The sequence below is a fragment of the Haemaphysalis longicornis genome, unplaced genomic scaffold (assembly GCF_048455015.1).
Source record: "Haemaphysalis longicornis isolate Haplotype H1 unplaced genomic scaffold, Haemaphysalis longicornis Haplotype H1 scaffold_29, whole genome shotgun sequence".
Classification (NCBI taxonomy): domain Eukaryota; kingdom Metazoa; phylum Arthropoda; class Arachnida; order Ixodida; family Ixodidae; genus Haemaphysalis; species Haemaphysalis longicornis.
In genome coordinates, this window is record NW_027526331.1 from 2056116 (window position 1) to 2079634 (window position 23519).

Below are 23519 nucleotides of genomic sequence, written 5' to 3' on the forward strand. Positions count from 1 at the left end.
GTTGGCGTTCCTGCAGCGCATATTACGTACAACGGCATCACTGAGGACCCTAAATCTTCGCTTTAAATAACCGCCATTCCCCAAGTTGCGATGGCCGCGCATTAGCCGATGCAGAAGCTAGCGGTACACCCGATGTCGATGCGCTTTCGGTCCCTATATACACAGCGCGAGTCACTCCGACAGCTTTTTCGAACATCAGACGGGCTGACGACCCTCCATGGAGCCTTTTAGAGCCGCGAGTCGCGTGCGCTCGTGGAGTGATGACGGGACCGCGCTTGTTTTAGTTTCTTTGCACTTCACTTCTACACTTGGTCATGCGCTGATCCCAAGGCTGAGGTTTTCGCCACATGATGCACCCCAAATTTTTGCCTTCCTAAAGGATGTAATTGCTTAGATGTTTTACCCCTAATTGTATAAATTAAAACAATAACTAACAATATAAAATTGGGTGGAAGGGTTAGTGTGTAGTCAGTGAGAGTCACAAAGGGGATATATACTATCATCATCATGCAATATTACCAACTACACACAAAAAAAAAAAGGCGGGAGCCGGCGCACGTGCCCCAAAGCGTTCTGAGAGCTGGAAGTCGCTTGGTCTTGGCGTTCTTGCCACCCGAGAACGAAGTCGACCTGCCCGACGCCTTCCGCGAGCTTTCAAGGTAACGGTAGAGATTCTCACAATGTTTCCCAACGAATCGCACTTGCATTATTCAGCACTAAGGCGACCAACCTCTGTTTTGCGCTGGGCTTCGATTTGCAGCAGATCATCTCTCGAACTCAGAGAGTATAGGCCTAAGCCTAATGTCATGATGCCGCTTACTTTTTAAGTGCAGAACACTTAAGGCGCTCGCCTTGTCGGCCTAGCTCGCTCGCTCGACCCAAGTATACATAGAGCACCAAGGCGGCGTCCCGGGGTAACGCTGTTTGCGGCGCACTCCAGAGGCTTCGAAAGCCAAGCGGTTTATACAGTCATAAGCGTTCGAAACTCGTAAAACGCTGGCGCTGGTCATACATCTTCCCGTTGTTTAGCGCAAAGAAAGCTATAGGTACATTTGAGGAAAAATATACGTAATTAACCGGCAGCGCCCGCGTTTTTTTTTTTTAGTTAAGGACGCCCGTTGGGTTGGATTTGGCGATGGTAAATGCAAAATGTGGCAGTGCAACGGCGGCACGTGCGGGGAGAAAAGCACAAAGAGAACAGAGCTGTGGGCGCGCGAGCACTGCGAAGGCGGGAAATTGGAATTGCATTTGGTGGTAACAGTGAGCGGAGAACGGCGCTACAGCACGTTATGGCGAATCACTGCGCTGCACTTCCGACAGCTTTCACATTGAGTGGAATGGCTTTAATTTTTCTTTGGTTTGTTTACAGAGCGTCGTCTGTAAGCGTTTCCCAGCGGTTGGGAAGGAGGCTATGCGCTGCCACGAGCAGTTAGTTCGTCAGCAGGTCTGTGGCGCGCTTAAAATATTTTTTTAGGGTTCTTTGTGAGATAGAGGCTAACCAGAGCTGCGTCTCTCCTGAACGCGTGCCCTATTTGTCTTTTGACCCCTTTGACCAACAGCGTACGCTAATGGGCTCGCAGTGTTGATATCGGCGGAGCGCATCAGAGCTGGTTCAGACTTTGGGAACGCTGTGTTTGCATTTTGTGCAGTTTCGCTACCAAAGAATAGAGGCATTTGGTTTTGTTTCATCGGGAACTGCACGGTGTTTTGGCGTATTTTTTTTTTTGCTACGTTTGTAAGGCTCGTTTACTTTGTTTGGTTTTCAAAGAACTGTGTTAGGACGTTTTTCCCACGCTAATGCTGTAGCTCTTTCGCTTCGCTTGCGCTTGCATAGAGCGTGCCGTATTACTGGCCAAAACATTCGGTGGTGTTGGTTTGAAGGTTCAGCCTATGTGATATTTCTTCTGACGTGAAACCGTTCAACTCTGTTGCGGTTTTCATTTTCGGGACGACAAACAATCAACCGCGAAACGTTTTAACTCTTTTTTTGTTTTCGGCGCACCGGTCTGCAGTTCGTTTATTTATTTATTTATTTATTTATTTATTTATTTATTTATTTATTTATTTATTTATTTATTTATTTATTTATTTATTTATTTATTTATTTATTTATTTATTCATACTTATTTGTATTTATGTATTTATTTTACTACATGGTTCAGTATTTTCATTGAATACTGCTACCGTGCTCTAGATATGCGAGACTTAGTTGGAACATTGTGGGAACATTTTCGGTGTCTGGATATGCATGCCAATGTAACAAGAAAGCACTGGACGCTTACGATTTGTCGGGTTTTGTGATGCACAGTTGATGTTGACGTCCCTGGGTAACATGTTCTCAAAGGTTTCATCCTGCACATTATTTAATAGGTGAAGGGAAATGCAGGGTGAAAAAAAAAAAATCCCAGTGGAGCACATGCAATATATACACGAGAGTCTTTCAAAAAATCGCACAAAACACTTCCCGTTTTCCCCTAGATTCATTGCGCTGTCTTCATTTTTGGCCGCAAATTCATGCCTTCACTCGGGAACAGAGAAAAAAATTTATATTCTCTCACGCACAAACATCACCCAGTTGGAAATGTAAGGGCGCGGCCATTTGACCGTTTGGACTTGGAAGTTCTCGATTCCAGGGCTGCAGACACTAAGAAAGAGATTCCAACAAGTACAATCCCGCTCAATTTGACTTGAACACGCGAGCGGGGGTGGCACCGCACAGCGCGACCCTTTAGAACTACGGAGAAAAGGGGTTCAACTCTTCTGATAATCCCAATTCACTCCCCTCGGGTGACTAATTCTCTTGAAAGAGGGAATGCGTAATGCTTGAGTGTGACAAATGAAATGCAGTTAAGCCCAACTTTGCGGAAATGCTCAAGAAGTTTGATGCGTGGTGCGTTCTTTGCTATTATCGCTGAAAAATACAGATCATACATTTTCATTGCTTGATGCTGCTTCTTCTGGCTACTTGAAATTTTAGCGATGCTTCCCGCAACCAAAGGCGTTATTGTTCGCGTCACGGATTTCCCACTGCTTGGTTTAAGTGGTTTAAGTTCACTTCAATCAAGTAATGAAAACGAATAATGGCCGAGCTACAGCTGTTTATGCGATAAAAGCACTGAAACCCCCATGCGTCACAATTTTTCAGCCGCTGCCCAAGGCTGCGCTGAACTACATCAGGTGAATTCAAGTATTGCGGGATCGCCAGGTCAAAGGAACTATAAGGCGTAGTAATAAAACGTAATAGGCGTAATAAAACGTAACCTGTAAAGCAGGCACCATCACACATGGGAAAATTTGCATACCGCACTCTTATCCACCCTAAAATTGAATATGTACCTGTAATCTTGGATCCAAGTCAAGAATACATCATACGGATATCGAATTCCGGAAAGACCGTGCTGTTCAGTTTACGTTTTCTGATTAGTCACCATACGCATGCGTCACTGCCCTAAAAAATCGGGCCGAGTTGGTTTCATTATCGTTTCGCCGCCGACATGCGCCTATCTTTTCATAAATTGTATCACCATGAGCGCCTTCGCGACGATGGACTTTTTTCACTTACATGCTGTTACATTTTTACGGCGCGACCACTCTTGCGATGTTATTCGTATTACATTTCCATTCATTTGCGTTCGCTCACTCATTCATTTTACGCACGATAATGGCATGGAATAGCCTACCACAAACATATGCGACAGAAGCTAACATAACAAGATTTCAAGACTTGTTAAGGAATGAAGTGACCTAATTATGTTATTTATGCTTTTCCGTTTCTTTCTTTGTAGTTATGTGTTTGAAAAGTGCTTGTGTTTTTCTACATTTGTAATTTTGTTAGCACCCAATCATGTTTTGTTTGTTGGATGTATGCGAATGCTCCCCCCATTGAATACCCTACCGCGGAGGGCTGTTAGTGGTACATAAATAAATAAATAAATAAATAAATAAATAAATAAATAAATAAATAAATAAATAAATAAATAAATAAATAAATAAATAAATAAATAAATAAATAAATAAATAAATGAATAAATAAATAAATAAATAAAAATTAAATAAATAAATAAATTAGTAACTTGAAAGCGCAGGTTTGTTTTATTTTGAGAGATATAGATATCGAAAGAGAGTAAATGCTTATTTGTCCAGCGGAGGCTGATGTTATTTGCTTCGCTCCGTGGAAGGCCCCCCTAGCCAGAGATTGAAATCACCTTCCACCCGTGTAGCAAGCACACTGAAGAAAAACTTTCTTATGCAACCTCTCACTCGGCTGTTTTCTCTAAGACAGATTTCTAAACGGGGCTACTTTTCAAAAAAAGAAAGATAGATATGCTAAAATTACTGCCGTGTGGTGAAACGATTAAAAAGTAAGAGAGAAGACTAAAAAATGTCCTTTAAAGAACAAAAGAGAGCCTAATTTTCACATCAAGCTAAACTAACCTGATCTATTTTGGCAAACCTTTCACGGTATACGATATTATAATTTATTTGAACAGATTGAGCTCATAACAATCATTTTGCCCCGCTAGACTTTTGCACGTGTGTGTGATGAGAAGTGATGCGTCAAATTCGTGCAGCTTTCAGCAAGTTCGACGCTGAAAGTTTGTCTTTCTTTCAATGTGTACGTTAATACCTGGAGTTAACACGCCCGCTGGATTAGTTCGCAAGAGCAAACGCCCCCACTTCCGTATCTCGCCGATGTTTCCTTGTCTGTCTGGTTGGCTGCGAGCACGCTGCAAATAAGAAAGGGCGCGTACATGGCACTGTTAGAGAAATCCGTAATTTTACGGATTTCTTGGCGAAATGCCTTAGAAGCTAGCTGAGCCAGCTAACCCCCGAGCCTACGCTAGATGGATCGGAACGCGTTGAGGAAAGAGGTCATTGGCTGCGCAAAAGGAAAAAAAAAAACAGTGAGGCGAAAAAAATATAAACCGATCATTCACACCCGCCCTGTGGCACTGTGCCATAGGTGCGGCGCAAGAACTCTTACTTTAGTTTAATTAACGCCAACCCCATGTTACAGTAGACTTCGACCAGAAATGTTTCCTCCGGGATAACATATCACCGTCATGGTTAATGTACGGTCGTTATTTCCTCCATATCTATGGAACTTAATTAATCTATAACCTTTAGTGTTTTGTAATTTGCCACGCGTGATTTCATCTTAAACACGAAGCAATGCCGATTAGATCGTGGGATTTTGATATGGTGTTTGCAATGTGTTGTTTCTGTAAACCTTTATTTGGCAAAGGAAGGCACCAGGCCATACAGAAATTTGTGTTTAAATACATTTTCATACTTTGCGCGTTTATATTCTATTACCACCTGGTGATGGAATATGAAGACTAAATCGTTAGCCTCGTTGCCAATATTAAAATGTGAACTTAAAACTTGCCAGTGTCAAATTGTGAAATCTGCAACGACGACCAGAGGGAGACTTTTGTATAGCTTGTATACAAGAAAACCATAAAGCCACTTTTTTCCAACCATGCATTAGACAAAAGTGACAGAAATGCATCCGCTAAAATGTACCAGGATAAGCCGCTGTCACGCAAAGTGCTGAAGCTTTGAGGTGCTTGTCGGGAACTGGCTTTACACTTTGACCTCAGCGGTGGAACTGCTGCGGCAATTGCTCCAAGCTGCGCGAAGAGGGTCATTCTGCTCCATGCTGCTCCGAAAGCGTGGTGATTCGAATAATTGCGCCATGTCTGTTCCAAAACAGTCGCACGCTTATGGTGGTCTCTCCCAGGAATGAAAACAAAATATGATGGCATACTGCCATTTTCCATGAGGTGATACAGCTTCTGCTATTTTTCCACTAATGTTCGCTCACTCGCAGATTGCCAAAAAACGTCTAGTGTTGAATAAAGTTCCTTGCATAGTATCTGGTTGATTGGGCTGTTATTTCAAGGGCATTGTAGTCCAGGAGTTGAATACACCCGGGGTCTCCCTCACGATCAAAATCGACGAGACAGCAATTCTGGAACAGCGCTGCCAACAGCTTGATGTGCTCGTTGATAAAGAGTTGTTGAACATTTGCCATAATTCCACCTGGGATCAGCAAGAGCAGGCATTCTCCTCATGCTGTTAAGAAAGCAGTAAAGGACCTTCTAATAGACATCCTGTTGTGTTTTTACAACGACGGGCCTTATGTAAGGAAGAGCCTAAAAAGCTTAAAAGAATGTTAGTCCTGCGCTTCTCGATATTAGGGAGTGTTCGTTGCACAAAGTGCACAAGCCTTTGGGCATGCACTAGCTGCATTTGGCAGTGATGTAGAAGCAGCACTTTCGGATACTTATTGCTTCTTCAGAAAATCTGCATCACAAAGTGAGCGTCTGAATGCCAGCCAGAATGGCCTCACCTAGGACACTCATCTAGTGGCTCTAGCGTCTTCGTACCTGAGAATTTTTCTCTTCGACACGCGAGCTCGTGTTGGCTGACACTTGTCCCGGCTCTTGACTGGCTCGTTCAACAGCTGCCAGCAGTGAAAGAAGCGGTGCTGTCCGGTCGAGATGCTCGTGGTGGTGTGCTATATAACTGCCTGAATCTATCTCTCTAAAGATAAAGCTTTTCTGTCCAAGGCACTTTTCTTGTGCAACTGTACTGATTTATTCGTCGTTTATTTGTTACCCTGTTTCAAACAGCAGAGCCACTGCTACACGTCCTCGTTTTTGAGATTGAAGTTTTGATCAAGAAGGCCCTTGATGCAATTTCAATAAGGCAATTTTCTGCCAGCAGGCTTTTGTAGAAACTGCCGTGAAATTTCCTATGGTAATTCTCACGGCTCCAGTGAGAATAGACAGTGTAAAAAATCCATGGTAATCTATACTGAACTAGTTGACCTTGACTGCATTAAGGAGGACATGAGTGTTTGATAAAAGCTTTATTTTTAGTTTTTATAATAAAAGTTGGGGGTCACAAGTACTTTTTATTCTGATTGTAGATACAAAATTTGCTTTTGTGTAAAACGAATATATTCAAATTTATTTGGATTATTCTATTTGATTTTGTGACCGCCTTTGTTAAACAATTGCTGGCGGGATGCAACTGAGCAAGATACGAGTGGGAGCACGAGGTCGCGGGTTCGATTCCCGGCCGCGGCGGCCGCTTTTCTGATGGAGGCGAAAAGCAAAAACGCCCGTGTGTACGAGATTTCGGCGCACGTTAAAGATCCCCAGGTGGTCAAAATTAATCCGGAGCCCTCCACTACGGCGCGCCTCATCGCCTGTGTTGCGTCGGCGCGTTAAACCCTACAATCAATCAATCAAGATACGAGTGGACTGTACACAAATGAAGGAGTGCAATACGACTAACATCATCATTCTATCTGGTGTGTGGCAGAAGTTATGACCGTTTGAAGTTGGGCCTGGAAGGCAAAACCGGTTTTTCTGGTTTCCACCTTTCAAGCCCAAATTTCAAATGGCCGTAACTTTGGCTATCGACCAGATAGAGTGATGATGCTAGTCTTATTGCACTCCTTGATTTGTGCACAGTTCACTGGTACCTTGTTCAGATGCACCCTCCAGCAGTGTTTTTACAAAGGCTGCCAAAAAATCAATTATAAAAATCGAAATAAACTTGAATATAGTCACTTTACACAAAAACAAATTTTATTACTACAACCAGAATAAAAAACTACACAATCCTCCCAATGTTGACCATCATAACTGCAAAAATAAAGTTTTTTGGTTGAAGACCAGTGTCCCCCCTTAATTACGAAATGAAATCCGTGTATTTCGTTGAACATACCCTAAAATCCAAAGGCCTTGGGCATTGCTGGTGTTGCGCCATGATATTTTGTATTGGCAGTGCTATACGCACGACGTAGTGGTTTTGCGAAATGGAAGCACGCACGGTTGACTTGACTGAATCCTGGAGCATATACTAAAGTGTCACTCCACACTAGCTTCTAAGAATATGTAGAAGTATAATAAATTGAGTGGTTGCCTTGAGAACGCGTTTTGAAATATTTCAAAAGTGTGTTTCGAAAACGCCAGCTACCCGTAACTATTAAAAATCAAGCTTCGTGAGCGAAGAGGTAAACGGAACCGCAATTGCACAGCTCTGCCTTGTAACCTCCATTGGCTTATAAGAGGAAGAGCTGGATTTTTAATGAAATTTGCGAGGCTTACGTTTTCTTGCCATTGTTATTGTAGTGCGCTTAATCTTTTTTCTACCTGAGGGTGTTTCTTGAGTGTTTTTTTTGTTTTCAATGGAGTTAAAATATTCTATGCTCCATAACAGTTTCATTCAAACGGTTAGCTTGTCAACATTATTGTTCTGTAGTTCATCAACCATGTGAACTATCTCAATGTGCTGCAGTGCATCCCGTTCGGATTCGAAACAAGGTGTCCAGCACGTAAATGAATGAGCATTGTGTGGTTGCCCTTTCAACGGCACGTTTTCAACGGCACGTCTTCAACTCGAAGCTGCAGTGGCGTATGGTTTGGAGAGCTGACCTGTGTTTCAAAAACCACGTTTGCTTGACATTTTTTTAAAATGCTTGCAGCATTAGTGATAACCTCAATTAGTGAACTGGTTGAGGATGCATCTGTATTGGAACGTGCAGTTGTGTGCTATAGATCATCCAGGGCCGCCTGCACAATATTGCCTGTCGTGTCACCGGGACTCCAATGGGAACAGTAAGGACACTTAGTTTGGCTGCTCATCTGTGGTGTGGCATGTGCAAGCAGGCGTCCCAACTTGCATCACCATGATCTTGACATGTAGCATAATAGGCAGACAGGCGTCACGGAAACATAGGGGAATATAAGCTCCAACTCACAAAAACTGGACAGACCGTGTGAATTGTGTTTCGGCAAAGCGGTGCTAGAGTTTGGTCGACAGACCAGGTTAACCCCTTCTCCGCAGCAATACGTTAGGTGTGGGACTTGTGTGCCCAGACGTAAGGCTTGGGTGGGTGTCTGGATAATGCTGGCTTCCAACCCAAGATTGTGTGCCCATGTGGTGTGCGCAAGTGGGCACTTTGGGTGTCGGCTTGTATTGATTCCTGGATTACTTGACCACCAGATTCACCCCGCAGTTCCCACTCGGAAGCTGGTTGTGCATTGGACACTGGCTGGTAGCACTGGCTTTGGGTACTGAGGCCCTGCTGCCAACTGTGCCTTGGCCTCCGCTGTAGGTGCGCGCCCGGGCCAAGCTGCTTGCCAGCAAGGAGCGGGACCGGGTTGCTGAGAAGAAGCGGGCGGAGGAGGCCATGGCAAACATACCACAGAAAGGGCCTGCAGTCAGAGCATCCAAGGTAGCGCAAGTTTGTGCACTTTGTTGCTGCTGCATGGGTTGTAGTCCAGTTATACGAATGTTTTGATGGCCACTTGGGCACTGGCAAACTGTTTCATGGAAGGGAGGGTTGAAGGTAGGAAGTTTGTTTGATAGTAAGTGTACCGAATCATCCTGTGTACGTATGCAACTTTCTGTGTGCGTACAAAAGTGCTTGGGCCTGCAAGGAGCCTGTGGACTTGCATCTGACTTTGCTGAAGTGTGAAACTCTGTCACTCCACATGCATGTGAAAATCAGGTCTCAAATTGTTTTATGCGTCTTTCTTGCGTGTTTGTCTTTAACACGTTCGTGACCGCACCTTTTCCCTTTAATAGTATGTTATCGATGAATACAAATTCAAATTTTGGCACTCATCACCTTTTAGCATCCGCTCGTTAATCCCCGCAGTCAGACTTCAGTTGTGCATTACATAGGTAAACCCCTTATGGTCATACAATACTATTTTTAAGAACCCAAATGATTGCTTATAGCAATTATCTTCACATGACTAAATGTCTGCTTCAAATCTTACAGCCTCTTCCACTGCAAAAATGTCAGGCTTTTTACGCCTTGTACAATATTTATTCAGAGCTGGAAAATGTCTTCCTTTTTCGTGTGTAAAAATCTAGCTGGGATGTTTCTCTCTGATCCTTTGTGTTTCGCCTTATTTGGGGAAAGAAGTCTAAACTCATGACTAGGGCAACAGTGATGTGCGGTAGCATTGTTGAAAATTGAAGTACCAGAAGTTGCGAGATGCATCATTTCCATGACTGCAAGAATTCCTGGTGCATTTTGTCATAGCTTGCTTTTTAGCATGTTTTCCCACTAGACCTATGTAAAAGTTCTAAACTTTTTTATAGTAAAATAATTGTGTACTCAATCCAGCCGTCAAATCAAATAGCTTCCATTCAGATTTGATATTTTTCTAAAATCTTTCGAATAAATGCAACAGCATGAAGTTGAAATAAAGGGCACTCATTTTTCTGCTGAAGCAGTGTGTGGGAATGAACCTGACAAAAGTGTCGTCTCTTAATGGTGGGTGGCCACTGATCACGAGATTCATGCAGTTAAGAAATGTCTCAGCTTGCGAAGCAGGTGTAGGGGAGCTGACAAAGTAATGCTTTGGAGTGACTGTTTTCTTAAAAGGTTTGCTGTTTTGGGAGTGCTTGTAGCAATATTTTTCCCCTCAATTTTTGTCCACAACTTGCAGCACAGAACGGTGGCCTTACCTGATAGCCTGTTTAGTGTTTTGCACAACACTGCAGCAATGATTGGAAGACAGCACTGTAATTGGTGTATGGTCAACTGTAGCTGTAGGATCAAACTGATCACCGTTTTCATTGTTTGCCCCCCCCCCCCCAGTTCTTCCAGACACACGCGTGGTCGCTAGTGTGCTAAATGTTGAAGCCTACTGTCATATGTTGCCAGGAATTGGGATGAACCAGATGTTGTGAACGCGGGTCTTCTCAGGTGCTGTCTATCGTAGGAAAATGCAGTTTTGGTGGGAGCACAAGAGCTGAGTGACGCAGAGGGAATACACCCAGTTGTCATCCTTCTTTCTGTACGACTGAATAGTTTTGTCCCATTGCAGCCTGGAGCCACCTCAGGTGGGGCAGGCGTGGCATGTGTGTCGCGCATCCCAACCAGCCTCCATCAAGTGCTTCCAGTGGGGCGCCTGGTCAGTTCGCCCACGCCGAATTCCCCTGCTGGCAAGCCGCTCCAGCCCAAGGGCCAGCCACTCTCCGATGAACAGCGACTTCATCATCAGGTGAGAACCACTTTGACCCGGCACAGGGCACCTTGAGCTGTCTTGGTGGCGGTGAGTGATAATTTGGCGCACCAACAGCCTTTAAATTGTGTTGAACCATGAGGGGTAAAACCACAAATCGTGGCTGTTGGTGTCTTGGAGGCCAATACAGAAACAAATTTCAAACACTTGTCCAACCTTGTGTTGAGGAAGTTAAACAGATTTCACTGGTCTTTAATCGTGGGATCTTAGCCAACAAAGCAACCTCTTTTACCAGCAAATCCGCCTAATTGCGCAGTTTATTGAAGGCGTACTTAGAAAAAATGACGAGGGGCTTGAACTCTCTGAGAATGTGAAGGCAAAAGACCTTGTGTCGATCCGCTTTTGAACTTGCTGTCGAGCTTTAATGTTACTCTTGTCGGCTGCTGCCGCAGCTTCAGCCATAGCCGCCTCCTCTTAACAGTGGTTGCGACAAGTGGCGTTTTCACAAAATGCCCATTCGCAAATTAGTACAAGCTAAATGTGGCGCTGTCGACTTGTGAAAAAGCACCCCCTAAGGTCGGCAATATAACATTTCAAATATTGAAACATGTTCCCAAAGGCAGACATGAAGCAGTACTTTCAGCAAAGAATGGGAAGCTTGGAATCTTCCTAAATCATTGAAACAAGAAATCGTAACTCTAATCATACAATATGCAGAAGAAAGTTTTAGCCAGCAGCTAGGGGCCAGTCAGGCTTATCAGCTGAGGGAAACTGTCAGTAGGCAGCTAGCGTAATACTAACAATAAAAAATTTCAGGCAATTTACTGACAGCTTCTTGAACGTGGCAGCTTTGCTTCTTTCAAGTCCTGTGTTCATGCTTAAGGAGCACTGCCTGAGTATTTTTCAACTTGGAGAAAGCGTATGACTTTGTGTGATGACTTAGTGCCAGAACATGGCATATCATGGTATTTTACACGCTTTTAGCTTGTTCGACCCAGCGGCGACATGTTCTGTATTGTTGAGAAGAATCTTTCCCACAGGTAATTCAGCTGTGAAATCACTAACATGCACAAGAAGAAAGTCTCATTGCTCAAGTAAAGGCATTAAGCGACACTTTTGAGGCAAAGCCTTAGACAATGTGTTTAATGAAAAGCATGAGGTACGGAAAATTGTGGCGAAGTACTACCCATAATCGTACAGAAATTTGGAACGTGTGCTGGGAAATCGAAACCAACTCATGTTGCGGCGGCACGGGCAATATGAGGTGGCTTGAGAGGGAACGTACATACAAGGGGCGAAAAGGAGGCTTCTAGCAATGACGAACTAGTAAAGCGAGCTTCGAAGGGGGCTGTCCAGGGGGCTGGTCGAGTGGTGACGGGCGCGGCCGGAAAGTTCAAACAGGAAGTTCAGCAGCAGATCAACAGGAGGTCTAACTAGGCTTATGCCTTCATATTCTTGAGATGTTCCAACCATCTCCCGTTTTTTCGTTACGGTTAAAATGAATTATTTAATATTTTACCTCCGTCCCTCTTTTACTGTTGACACTGATGTTCATGTGTTTCATATGTTTCAGTTTTAGTAGGATGTTTCAGTTTCACTGATTTCAGTTTTGTTGGACAGTGAAAAGGACACTAACGTGATTTGTAAACATTGTGAGATTTCTTTTGCAGATTAGTCTGTAGCTCCTAGGCCATGTTTCGACCACTCTGAATGCATTTGCGTTAATTTATTTAGTGGTGGAGGCAAAACGTTTATTGAGCCAAAGGGAAGGGGCAGAAGGGTGGGGTTAGCCTCCTAAGTCCAGGAAGCCTCTTGTCCGGGCTGCCTCTAGTGCGCGCCGCACCAGGGCGACCTGGCGCTCCGGTGCGGAGCTGGTCAGCTCACACTCCCACTGCTCAGGGTAAGGGGAGGGGTGGGGATGTGGGTGTTTGGGGCAGGAGAAGACGAGGTGGTAGGTGTTGAGAGAGATGTGACAATGTGGGCAGTCGGGTGGAAAGAGAGAAGGGGAAATGTGGGATAGGATGGTGTGGTTAAAGTAGGTTTCGGTCTGTAGTCGGCGGAGGATGTAGGCCTGTTGGGCGGTGAGGGAAGGGTGGGGACGGGTATCGCCGTCGGGAGTCAGTGTGGTAGGAGAGGATGGAGTTGTGCGTGGGGTCGAGAGTTGTCAGGGCTGCTTGGTTGGGGGGTGGGGGAGTTGCTTGGTCGAGGCGAGGCGAGGGAAGTGCCCGGGTAATGAGTGCATGGGCTGCGACGTGGGCCGCCTCATTCCCTGTCAGGCGGGAGTGGCCGGGAGTCCAGACAATGGAGAGGTCAATGTCTTCAGGGAGGCGTTGAAGGAGGTGAACGGCTACTGGCGTGGCGAGGCCGGTTTGGCAGAGGCAGCAGGCTTGCTGCGAGTCGGTGATTATGGTCAGGTAGAGCTGGTGGCAGTGGGTCAGGGCGCGTGGGCGATGACGAGGGACTCGGCAGTGAGCGTGGGGATGTGGCGGTAGGAGGCCGCGGGGGTGAGGCAGCCCTCGTTGGTGAGGACTGCGATGGTGGTGCTGTGGCGGGTAGAGGACTGGGCTATGTCGGTATAGCGGGTGTTGGGATTCGTGCCATAGCGTTTTTCGAGGAATCGGACGCGGGCGTTGCGGCAGCCTCGGTTGTAGAAGGGGTGCATATGCTTGGGGATGGGAGGGACGTGGATGCGTTGACGAATGGAGAGGGGAATACGTTGGGGCGCGTGTGGGGTGGCTGGGGAGAAAAATCATTTTTAAAGTTCTGCTCTCCTTTTTGCATTCTCCTTTCCAATTTCCTATGGCATAGCCTCTGACAAACACTTTTTAGATTGGCTTGACTGTACCGACTGCGTTACTCGCTGACCACAGTGCCAAGAAAATCAGCAGGCCAGCCATTGGCGGGTCATCGCCATTCGATTGCCAGTGAAGACTGAGCCCCAACAAGATTTTTGCCCAGAAGAATGTGGCTTTATTAAAATAACTCCACACTGGCACATATGTCACGCATATGTTGGCTTATGACGTTTCGCTGCCTTTGCATTGCCTTAGCGCTTACCCAAACTCAGGTTGAGACCGTAATTACTGACTCTCAACAGGCTTGTCGCAACTTTTCCAGCGGGAGAATACACAAAATTGCACTTAAAATACTTCAACAGAAGCCACTAAGAAGACCCGCCAAGATAATCTGGGCGCCTGCGCACATTGGACTCTCAGGGAACGAGATTGCCCATCTCACAGCTCGAGAATTGACCGGCCGAGCACCTGAAGAAGAAGATCTGCGTCCGCTTCCTCTAGTCTCGTTTCATGAGATTACAACGCACTATCGGCTCCAAAGACAAACGTACGCCCTACCGCACAAACAACTACCCAAGGGTCACGATAGAATACTTCGTGCCCTGCAAACTAATACTTACCCCCACCCTAGCAGAAACCACCACATAGCCCCCACCCTGTATTCCCGTTTGTGCCGCTTCTGCGGGGAGTTTGGAACACTTTTTCACATGGTCGGCGGCTGTACACAAAGCCCACTTGACCCGCCCAATCCCTTCCACACCTATGAGCTTTGGGAGAGCGCCTTGGCCAGCTCTTCCCTCGACGTCCAGCGCAAGTTGGTAGAGAGGGCAGAAGACGCGGCCCGTGCCAATGGACTCCTGGAATGAGGAGGCCACCCTAAGGACTCTTTAATAAGAAACAATTAAAATGTTTAGTCTCTCTCTCTCTCCACAGGAGTTGTAAGCTGCATTATGTGTGACTCGTATGCTTGCAGAAAATCTAAGGCCAGTCTAAGGCAGAAGAGAAATAAGTGAAGGGAATCTGGGTAACACGGAATCAAAATAAATCGAAGCTTTCATCGTATAGCATAAATAAGTTACGAGAAGAACTTTCTTTGGAGGAACTACCAGATCGGTCTGTAGCACGACCAGACATTTGTAATCACTTTTTCTGCCTGAAGGGACGCAGTCGCTGGGCATTAGATATTTGTGCGGGCTAGGGGGAAGCTCACTGCGCAAGCATTATTCAAAAAATGTCAGAGTAGCAGCTCGTAGGGCTGCAAGCTAACAAACACCAATGTATGACAGCACAGAATAGGCACCAGCATAGTGTACTCATTTCTGAATGGACTTGTAGGTTCCTATAGCTAAACTGTATAAAGCACTACGTGACTAACATCTCACTGTGTGGGTTCGAATCCCAAATGGGGTTATTTTTGCCAACATGGTCTGACTTTTGGCTTTGTGTCAAAGCGCCTTTTATGACTTGGTGCGTACTACATAGGGGACGCCTTTTATGACTTGGTGCGTACTACATAGGGGAGCCAGTTGAGCTCTGAAAGTGTGACAGGAACTCCTCCCAGTTGAGCTTCTTCGATGGTGCAAAAGGCTTCATTCAGCCACTATGGCTGCCTCAGCTGTCCTTTGGCGTGAAATAGTGCTATACTTGGTCGCCCTTAGCAATCCTGAGAGTCTTATCGAGCTCATTCTGCAGCCGATAACATTGGATGCCGAACATGTCGTTACAGGGAACCGACTCCAAAAACTGATGTCGGGAACTTTGCACAAAATCACAGGAACTACATTCAGACACGTATGCTTGTTTCCAAGAGTAGTGAAGATTTTCCTGGATAGAAAATAACATTGACACAAACACAAGTGCATGTGCACGAACTTTAAATGCTTGGACATTGTCCATCGTCCAGTCCCATCGCAAAAAAGTTACCTTCTCTTTGCGTCACTGCTGTAACTGTCGTGGTTACCACAGACATAACATCGTATTTTTTCTTCTTTCAGGCTCAATGAATTGCACTGCTTTAGTGACTGGATAAATCTTGAAAATATGTTCGTTTGAGCCGGTCAACGCCAGCATACACAAACAGAAGTTTGACAAATTCACTTCAGTGTCCCTTTGAAGCAGGAAGTTGGGATAGTTGGTATTGAACACAATAAGGCACTGGTGTCACACTAGGTCCATGAGTAGTCCTGAGTTCCTAAATTGTGTCCCTGTCTTGTTATGCTTGCGGTCATGCCTTGGGTCTTGTAATTTTCCATTTGTAAAAGGCAGCTCAGACGGGTGTGAACAGGGAATAGGAATAGGCGAACGAAAATGGTTTCAAGTGTATTGGTGAAAAAAGTGCTTGTGCTTCGTTTACTTAACTGTACGGAATCTCTCTAGACCCATCTCCCTGGAAGGGGTACCTTGAGTGATAGAGGTCTTTAGTGAGTAGTGCCACCATGGTCCCAAGCCCTATACTCGTAGGGGTGCCTATACTCGTAGGCAGTTTGTCTTTTTGCAACACCAAAGACCCTAGCACATCGGCGTTGGACCCATTGAAGCCCTTGGCTGTGTGGCTGTGCTGTGTCTGGGGTAAAGGGGAACCTAGTGGCTGAGCTAAAGTTAAGGTTTTTGGGATCTTCATGTCACTTGGCGTGAATATCTGAACTTTCCCATAGCAAAGCAAATAATTGACAATCCAGTGCAGCATCGAATCGAGTAGATGCTATTCAAAATTTCAAATGTTCTCCTAAATTCTTCTCAAGAACTTCAATGGCATAGAGAAGGCTTCAAAAAGGAGTTTGAACGTACTTACTTTTGAGGCAGTTGGCAACAAAACTGAAAACAAAAAATGTTATCTCAATGGGGTCCGTAGCAGTGGTAATAACATTTAAGCAGTTAATCTCCCAGCAGTCGAATAAGGTGTGGGGAGCTGGGAAGGTAGGGCTGTGTAGTGGCTGCTTTCTTACAGGTTCCCAGAGTTTAAGGGTAGTACTCTTCTACAAGAGCATTTCACCAACCAGTGATTCTTCATTTAGGTTCTGTGGACCTCTCGGGGTGTGCAAAGGCATTTGGGGTGGTGCGCGATACCGTTCATGAAACGTTTTCTGATTTCCTTTCTGTGAGATCTTTATGGCAACACAAAACGGTGGCCTTGCCACACATAGGTTTTTTGTATTTTTGCAAATCACTGTGGCTATGTTAGAAAACCAACCATATAACACCGCTTATTCATTTTTCACGGGACTGCAGAAAAAATGTATGAACCCGGAAACATAGAACGTGAACGTGTGCCGTCGGTACCACGAAAAGGTGCTGTTAAAAATTATGAAGACATAAAGCCATAATTCAAACACAAAATAAATTTACTTTGCGTTTTCAAGGTTTAAAAACATCTTTGATACAAGTTTGGCACTTCTTCCAGGAATGACATTGCGCTTCTACAATTATTAGATCGCCTTGTGGCTGTCCTCATTGCCGAAGTGGCTCACGTACCGGCGTACAAAGTCCACTTTAATTGGGTTCTACAATTGAGTTAAAAGTCGACAGTGGGAGCCGAAACTTTTTCGATTCTTTCCACATCATTTTTTTCACTTTTATTTTTTCAATGCTAGAAGTTTTTCTTGGCACATCCATGGTTGTGAAGTTGTTTTGGGTTACACGGAACTCTTTGAGATGATCTGGATGTTATGAACATGTGTGCTTGGTATTTGCAGTCAATCATATGTGTCGAATCTGTGTTCTCAAGGCAGTGTCGTGTGTCAAGTAGTGACAATCTGTGCTAGGAAAATTCCCCCATTCTTGGTGGGAGAACAAGAGCAGAATACTGCACAGGAAAAAAGGCTGAGTTTTTCTTTGTTTTTTCTTCAACTGAACGGTTTTGTCCTATTGCAGCCTGGGGCACTCTCAAATGGGAAAAGTCCGGCATGCGTGTCGCCAGTGCCTGGCCGCCTCCCGGACAAGCATCCAGTGGAGCGCCTCGAGAATGCTGCCTTGCATGCCTCCCCCATTGCCAAGTCTACCCGTGAGGGCCAGCGGCTTAGTAAAAAGCGACTGCGGGAGGTGAGAATGGCCTGAAGCTTAGGCCTGCTAGTTTACTGCCGTGCCATTTCACCTGCTAAAAATGTACGGCTAAGACAGAAATTGACCATTTCAGCCAAACTGTGCCACTGGATCTATGTGGCCATGTTGCTGCAAAAGGGTTTTTCTTCTGTCTTCTTTTGTGTGGAATAATTGTGTCAATGGTGGTTACTGAGCCTGTTCAACCTGCAAATATGGTCCCCCCCCCTTTCCCCGGTAGTGGGAAGCTCCCCCTTGGGCAAGACGGTCAGTAGTTTTGCGAAAGGCTTTTTGGTATCTTGAAAACCCGCCGCGGTGGCTCAGTGGCTAAGGCGTTGTGCTACTGAACACGAGGACGTGGGTTCGGTTCCCGGCCGTGGTTACTCAGTGGCTAAGGCCTTGTGCAGCTGAACCTAAGGATGCAGGTATAATCCCAGCAGCGGTGGATTTTCTTCTGGCGAAAAGCGAAAACAGTTGTGTTGAGATTTCGGTGCATGTGAAGATCCCCAGGTGGTCAAAATTTATCCGGAGCCCTCCACTACGGCGCACCTCATAGCCCAGGTGATAACCCCCCCCCCCAGTTTGAATTATAATTTGACTGCTCTGCTAGCGGCAAAGGGTCCATTGCTGCAGTTTCCTCAAGGCCAAACTTTCGCGAGGATTCACAAAATTAACTGTCACCGTATTCCAAATCGGGGGGTGGGGCGGGGGGGGGAATGGGGCTGGGAAATGGCTTTGCAATACTGCCATGAACACAGTGTGTGGATTGTCGTGTGTGACAAAAGCGGAGGTTGGTGGGGATGTCATCATGGAGGTGATTATCTTTACAGAACTGCTTCCCATCCACAGGCGAAGGCGATGTTTATCAAACATTTTCCCACCTGGTAAGCATGGCTACAGGAGACCTGTCACCACGATCCCCCTGTGACACCAACGGTGTGACGTGACATGTGCCATAGGTCATGTAGTACTCCTTCGATAATATTTGTAAGTGTATTGAAATGCCCCTCTGTCACAAGAAAGCTATGCAACAGTTTTAAGTTGAACAATTCGAGGGACTGTCCTTTCATGTACTCGGTATGGAAAGCCCTTAGCTCATACTTTGCTATGAGCTATGACAAACCATAAGTTTTGTTTGGGTATCATTCAGCACTGGTTCTGCATGAAAAAAAAATGCCAGTACTGAAGTATTGACAGTTGAACCTCTTCTACACTGGCTGCAGAGGAATAAAAATGTTGCATTGCTTGGGGATTCCCACACTAGTAGAGTTTTGGGAGTGTGAAAATCGCTGCTCCTGTGAGCCACCACGGTATGTGCAGGGTGTGGATGTCAACAGTCAAAAAGTGAAGTTTTTTTTCAATTTTCACACCATGCAGTTCTGGAAGCATGTCTTGGAAGGAATTGAAGCTCTCCCTACCACTCCACAAAGTCCGTCACGCCAGCAGGTTAGTTTTGTCCTCAGCACAACTTAATCATTGCATGCATTGAAACTCTCAAATTCAAATATTCAAAAAGCCCTTGAGCCTCCTGCTCTGGTGGCTCAGTGTATAACTCTTTCGTTACCATGCCAATTCAAAATCGTTCAATTTGAAGGATGCCTTGGGCGCCCCTTTTCATAGCGTTCCAAGCTTTTCTGGAACAAGTAAGGGTATTTGTGGTTAGCTCGGAAAAGTTCCTTTCAAAATCTGTTGTGTTTTCATTTTTGCAACAAAAGCGTGATTTTTGACACGAGTTTGCATCACCTGGGTGTGAAAAAGGGGCGTGGTCATCGCGCGTCACTGCTACCAGAGAAGGATGCGTTCCACTCGTAATTACTCTGAGTCGGCGTTTGGTTTTTATTATCAGGGCACAGACGGTGAATCAGATGAATTTCCGTCGTCAGGTTTGCACTGTGACAGTAATAACCAATGAAATCGGCTGAAAATATCAAGCAGTGTCTGTTTGCAAAGCTACTTTATGAGTTTCGGCAGTTTTATTGCTTTTGCGCACGTTGTTCCTAGTTGTGTTGTAGTTCTACTTACCACAAGACCATTCGCAATTTGCAATAAATTCCGTTTCGTTTCTGAATCCTAAAATTCATATTTGGCGCTACTACGCAGTTACCCAACATCAAGCCCACCTGGCATGGCGCCTTGAGCGCCCGCTACTGATTCTCCAAAAAAGCATGTCGCTCCTGATGTTACCCCACCCTAACCTGATTTCTGCAATAAGAACTTCCGATGAAACTCAAAAATTAGCAGTGGCTTAGCTCGGCTATGCCAGGATATACGTAGCATGAGCTAAGGTCCACAGGTTTCCTGGTTGTCTAGGATTAGCTGATGATCACGCTTACTGATGCTAAAATGATTTCCAATCCAATCCGATCCAATCCACTCCAGTTCAGTCCAGTCACTGCTCCTCGCGCATGAGCAGCACGGTTCTCCAGGAGTCAAGCGAGACGGCTATCAAGCGGCTCCGGCGCAGTGACATATTTGGCTACTGCGCAACGGAGCCGGCAGCTCGGCATGCGCCGGCGCCAGTGCGTCTGCCGCGGCTATGACGTCCCTCCTCTGGAATGAGCAGACTGGCAAATGTGGAACCCCAATTCTCTACACAGCCGTACTACAAGTAGATTGGATTTTTAATACAATACAATTTAATCTAACCCAATCGAATTCAATCAAATCCAACCCAAATCCAATTTAATCAAAGCCAATCTAATCCAACCGAATTTAAATCCAATCCAATCTAATCTCATGCTCTTCGCGCTTGCGCAGTACGCCTATAGTACCTAGAATATACTGGCACTATATTCTAGGCACTATATATTCTAGGCACTATAGTATGGCCCTTCACAGCCCACGCGAAGCTGCTCAACCGCGGCCAGTGTAGCTTACGCTACAAAAGATACCACCCAGTCGCCAGATATCAGTCCTGACGAGGAGAGCGCTTCGAACTGGCCCTTACACACCACCAGCTGTTTGCCTGCCAGTTTCGTTTCCATAAGAGGGTATCTCCGGAGGTCTAGTGTTGCTCCTTAGTTGAGCTCTCTATTCAGATGGAGTCTATAACAGTTATGTTTTATTTCAAAAGTGTTAGTTGGCGTGCACTGCAGGAGGCTCGTAGTGCTCATCTTTCCTCGCACAACAGCTAGTCGGCCTAAGTTTGCAGGGCACGATTCTAGCGCATCGCACCTCATTCCTGCAAGCAGGCCTACAATAGCCAGTCAGTAAATGATAATAAACCGCAAGATTGTGTTTTGAGAGATAACTGACAGTGAACATCAGCGAGCATAAACCACCGAGTTTCGTTTTCAACTTCACACATGTTTTTCCACATCGTGTGCTTGTCACGAATACTGTATACTGTTCTGACCGTAAAAGCAAAGTCAGTCATTGACAAGACGTTCTATGTCACATGGGGACAGATTGGTGCCCCTGATAATGTCAAACCACGAGGTTTCTTCCAGGGAACCACCCAAAATTTCACATTCTGAACTGGAGGTTCGGCTTCACTGCATGGCACGGGCACCACGCGTGCTAACATTTTTTAATATCGACAAACTGTTCCGCGCAAGTCAACATTTTCTCTAGGACGTGTTTTTGAAATGTTTTCCTACAAAATTTATATTCGAAATTTTTTCTGCTATCGGTGGTTTATATACACAACTCCTTTTTTACCATTTTTTTTGCGACAACTTGACGAAAATTGATTATCTTTCTTGTCGAGACTATGAAGTATGAAAACATTTAGAAAACTGGTGTCATTGGAAAGGGGATTAGATCATCTGCATTTTGTGTTCCTGCAATTAGTGCCTAAGCAATTTATTTAGCAGAAAAAAAGTTTTCTTGCACCCCTAAAAATCTCGAATATCCCACGGTAACGAATGAGCTAAGCTACTGAGCCTTGGCTAAAACGGCACTCTCGATCTGCCACTGTAAAAGGATTCAGTTGCTCTAGACCTGCCATTGCAACATGTTTACTCCAAATGGAGCAAAAACATTGCTCTGAAAGTGCTTCAGATCTGCCATTGAAATTCAACATTATTCTCTTCCTGTCACTCTGTCTCTCATCCCTCTTCCCCTTTCAGAGTTCGGTACTGCGCTCAGGCTCATGTTGCTTATGTTTGACATGCAATGTGATGGCATCCAGCTGTTTTCAATGAATTTATACTGGGCTGAACATTAGCGTAGACATTTTTTTATTCCGCGCACTAATGAAAGTAAGCATACCGTATTTCACGCGTATAACGCGCACCAAAAATGCGAAAATTTCAGCGGCAAAGTAGGGGCGCCGATAACAAGCAGGGTTTTTCCTTTAGTGCAGCTTCACAACAATGCGGGTTGTGCCCCGAAGATGAACTTGTGTGCAACAGTGAAGACTGCTGCTCAAAGGATAACTCTAGCAATAGCAGTGGCACTGAGTAAATTGCGACTTTCGCCTTGCAGTTGGTGTACTCTACTTACTAAATGTATAAGCGTTTTCTGTATACATAGTATGTGATGTGTTGCTTGAGCAGTAGCTGTGGTGCAGCCTTTCCTGTATAAAATTTGTGGGAAATGCGCGAGGATTTTTTTCCTTTCCGGCGCACTGAAGGTGGGGGTGCGGATTATATGCAGGGGCGGGTTATACGCCCGAAAATACGGTAGTTGCAAGGGGTTTGACCAGTGTGCAAGTCACTTGGCTAGGGCTTAAGCATTGCTGCCGCTTGTGTAAGCTTCACTGTGTTAGTTGGACATACTTTGCACTGAGAGAAAACTGTGAGCGAACTGTTAAATGGGTTCGAGGGGAGTACACCAGACTACAAAATAAGGGTGGATTGAAACAGTGTAAACTCAGCAGCATTTGGGGGTTGGAGCAGCTCTGAGAAAAAAGCCTGTTCTCTTTGCACTCTCGAATGAATTGGAATTGAGGTTTGAGGTTGAACAACAAACTAATGCTATTGGTGTTGCATTGGTGTTGCAGTGTTGCAACAGTGAGGAAATAAATGTGTGTCGGGGCAAGGTCTCATAAATCTTGTGCTCTATCTGTACATTCTTGTAGGGGACTCCGAATACCGGTGCTCACAATGGAGAGGAGTCTGGGGACGCGGCCCTACATGGTGAATATGCAACAGTACATTGTAAGCAAGTAATCTGATTGAGATGCCAAATGAAAAAAAACATTGTCGCCATCTCGCCCTGCGAAAGTGGATGTCCAGCAAAGCTGTTGTAAACCACTAGAAATGGTGACGGAGGAGGCTATGAAATGTTTGTCATCCCAGCGGGCTTCTCGCTTGCACCCTGCTAGTGTCACTAGATAAGGGTACAGAGTATCGGCACTTTTTTCTCCGATTGTTCCCTGCCGCCGCCATAATCACGGATGAGTTCGCATTATGGGAAATTTGTTTACGCTGCGACGGTTCATGGGCACCACCCTTTTGTTGTTTATGCATTTTAGTTGGTCGATTGTGGTAGGCTTAGCTTGTCCTGCCTGCTCTGCGGCTGTGCGCGACTGACGTCGTTCCGAATAAAAAATAACGTGTGTAACAGCATTTCAGCAGCATACAGCAGATACAGCAAATGCTGGGTCCTCCCTAGCCAGACATTGTGCTCGGAGTCTTGGACACGAACTGCTTTATTAAGTGACACTAGTCCTGCCTAGCCTTCAAAGATAATCTCCAAACATACTCTTTACTAGGAACACATGGGGGGGGGGGGGGGGGGG

At 45.4% G+C, this 23519-nt stretch overlaps 1 protein-coding gene across 1 annotated transcript in view; it reads left to right on the top strand.

Moving 5' to 3' along the window:
- Positions 1–550: 550 nt before the first annotated feature.
- The window catches only part of LOC144173093 (uncharacterized), a 44467-nt gene continuing 21498 nt past the window's right edge, over positions 551–23519 (top strand). The window contains exons 1-6 of the mRNA XM_077701606.1: positions 551–659; positions 9137–9256; positions 10866–11042; positions 17669–17836; positions 19211–19279; positions 22857–22914. Of these exons, the coding sequence (XP_077557732.1) occupies positions 9212–9256; positions 10866–11042; positions 17669–17836; positions 19211–19279; positions 22857–22914 (517 nt within the window). The 5' untranslated portion in view covers positions 551–659; positions 9137–9211. The remainder of the gene's footprint in view (positions 660–9136; positions 9257–10865; positions 11043–17668; positions 17837–19210; positions 19280–22856; positions 22915–23519) is intronic.